Source organism: Fundulus heteroclitus, chromosome 19 (assembly GCF_011125445.2).
Source record: "Fundulus heteroclitus isolate FHET01 chromosome 19, MU-UCD_Fhet_4.1, whole genome shotgun sequence".
In the NCBI taxonomy this organism is placed as follows: domain Eukaryota; kingdom Metazoa; phylum Chordata; class Actinopteri; order Cyprinodontiformes; family Fundulidae; genus Fundulus; species Fundulus heteroclitus.
In genome coordinates, this window is record NC_046379.1 from 14,941,770 (window position 1) to 14,944,185 (window position 2,416).

The 2,416-nt window shown below is 46.6% G+C and overlaps 1 protein-coding gene across 2 annotated transcripts; it reads left to right on the plus strand.

Annotated features, from left to right (window-relative positions):
• The first annotated feature begins 321 nt into the window (after positions 1 to 321).
• On the plus strand, positions 322 to 2,209 carry nkx2.4a (NK2 homeobox 4a). 2 transcript variants are annotated; one of them, XM_036151017.1, is made up of 2 exons: positions 322 to 981; positions 1,429 to 2,209. In XM_036151017.1, the coding sequence occupies exons 1-2, from the start codon at positions 612 to 614 to the stop codon at positions 2,118 to 2,120; spliced, it is 1,062 nt and encodes a 353-aa protein (XP_036006910.1). In that variant the 5' UTR covers positions 322 to 611; the 3' UTR covers positions 2,121 to 2,209. The 2 variants fall into 2 exon arrangements, with proteins under 2 accessions (XP_036006910.1, XP_036006911.1); XM_036151018.1 differs by having other exon boundaries at positions 325 to 981; positions 1,456 to 2,209.
• Positions 2,210 to 2,416: the final 207 nt, after the last annotated feature.

Consider the following 2,416-nt stretch of genomic DNA (forward strand, 5'->3'; position numbering starts at 1 on the left):
TTTTTTTTTTTTTTGCCATTTTGATCTTATTTGGGCTTGCCCCTCTCTGGTGGGGTAAAATGATGCTCAAGAAGACCAAATGAGCTGGTCATGCAACTTCATTGTGGCTCTTTGATGATACTCGGTGGCCCTTATGTCTGTTCAAAGAGCTCTCAAAGTTTCTGGAAAGAGTGGAATTCCCTACTGACGCAAAATAGTCATATGTGGGAAGATCAGCTGGTCGACAGAACACCATGAGCTCCCCTCACCTGGATAAAGTTGTCAGAAAGAACACGTTCGCCAATTGTAATATCAGTTTTGTCCGTTTGCAGGAGTTAGCACAAGGCAAAGTGCGTTTTCATGAATTATTCCCCTAAAAAAAATGTCAATGATCATTGTTTGCTGGTTTAGGAGTTTTGCTCCGCCCCCCCGGTGTTTGTCGTAAACCTGGCTCCTGGCTCCAATAAACCCGGGCTAAGAGCGCCCTGGGCTCGCCTCCTTCTCCAAGGCGATCAATAGGATCTCAGGCGCACTCCAAGCACTCTCTTACGTAGACATCCACCAAGGAGAGAGCCGATACAACAACACGGTTGATCTGCTCAAACACAAAAAATCTACCTGCTTTCTGAATCATGTCGTTGAGCCCAAAGCATACAACGCCTTTTTCAGTGACAGATATTTTGAGTCCAATCGAGGAGACCTACAAGAAGTTCAGTGGCATGGACGGCGCAGGGAATCTAACCTCTCCACTGGGAGCCTACCGACAGCCTCAGGTGTCTCAGACCGGCATGCAACAGCACTCCATGGGCCACAACGCCACCGTGGCCACCACTTATCACATGCCGCACACCGTCTCCCAGTTCTCCCACGGCGCAATGGGGGGATACTGCAACGGGAGCATTGGCAACATGGGAGACCTCCCGTCGTACCAGGAAAGCATGCGGAATACTGCAGCAGCCACGGGATGGTACAGCGCCAACCCTGATCCAAGATACTCCACAAGTAAGTTCGATTCTGCCTTTATTTGCACTTTTAGCGTTTTTCCCCCTCCTCATATATATAAAAATAGATACTGTGTAAGCATATTAAACTCAGATGACTCAATATACTGTTCAACATTGATTCTGTAAAGAGGGAAAATATGTGATTGTTCATTCGAAGATAATATTTTACGATATTTTGAATGATTAAACTGAAAAGGAGATCATTCTTTCAAGTCTGACGCGACTCATTTAAAATTATTATTATTATTATTATTATTATTATTATTATTATTATTATTATTATTATTATTATTATTATTATTATTATTATTATTATTATTATACGCTTTATGAACTCCTCTCTAAGTCCAATAAATAATTTGAATTTTAACAAAAATATTTCAGGCGAAATAGTGTTCTCCTCTTCTGTTTATTGAACGCACGTATATGTATGTATATTTTTAAGTTTCTAGATTCATGGGACCTTCCACAGGTATGAACATGAGTGGCATGGGGAGCCTGACGGGGATGGGAGACGCCAGCAAAGCCATGCCAGCTCTGCACGCTGCGCCCAGGAGGAAACGGCGCGTCCTGTTCTCTCAGGCTCAGGTCTACGAGCTGGAGAGGCGGTTCAAGCAGCAGAAATACCTGTCGGCGCCCGAAAGGGAACACCTGGCCAGCATGATCCACCTGACGCCGACCCAGGTGAAAATCTGGTTTCAGAACCACCGGTACAAGATGAAGCGCCAGGCCAAGGATAAGGCGGCGCAACAGATGCAGCAGCAGCAGCAACAGGACGGCAGCCTGTGCCAACAGCAGGCGCAGTCCCCGCGGCGCGTCGCAGTGCCTGTTCTGGTAAAGGACGGTAAGCCGTGTCAGAACGGCTCCAACACGCCGACGCCGAACCAGCAACAGGTGCAGCAGAACCAACAGCAGAGCCAGCAGCAGAACGGAGCCGGAGTGGTGCTCGCGTCCTCAGCCGGCAGCCTCGGGCAGCATCAGAGCCAGCAGCAGGTGAACGCTTTGGAGCTGGAGGAGATGTCGCCCAGTCCGCCCTCGCTCCACAGTCAGCTGAACATGGCCCAGATAGACACATCTGCTGTAGATTACACCAGTAACATGGTCAGCTCAAACCTCCTGTACGGCAGAACGTGGTAGGACCTTCAACAGTACTGTTACTTTCCACTTTTTTCAACGTGAACCAGCGGATGAGCCCACAAGAAACATTTTATATATATATATATATATATATATATATATATATATATATATATATATATATATATATATATATATATATGCCTTTGGTGGCGAAGGGTCAGACGGCAAGGCGCGAAGAGGCGCACAAACTGATCAGGGCACATTTTCCTGACATCTCTGACAGAGGGAGTCTATTTTTGAACACAAATGGCCGCCCTCGACAGCAACCGTGTGGTTTTCTGGACCTTTTTGTA

Bases quoted from the DNA above. Each gene is read 5' to 3' on its own strand.
- nkx2.4a (XM_036151017.1), top strand. From the start codon at position 612: ATGTCGTTGAGCCCAAAGCATACAACGCCTTTTTCAGTGACAGATATT. The intron at 982-1,428 runs GTAAGTTCGATT...TATATTTTTAAG, and splicing joins TGATCCAAGATACTCCACAA to TTTCTAGATTCATGGGACCT.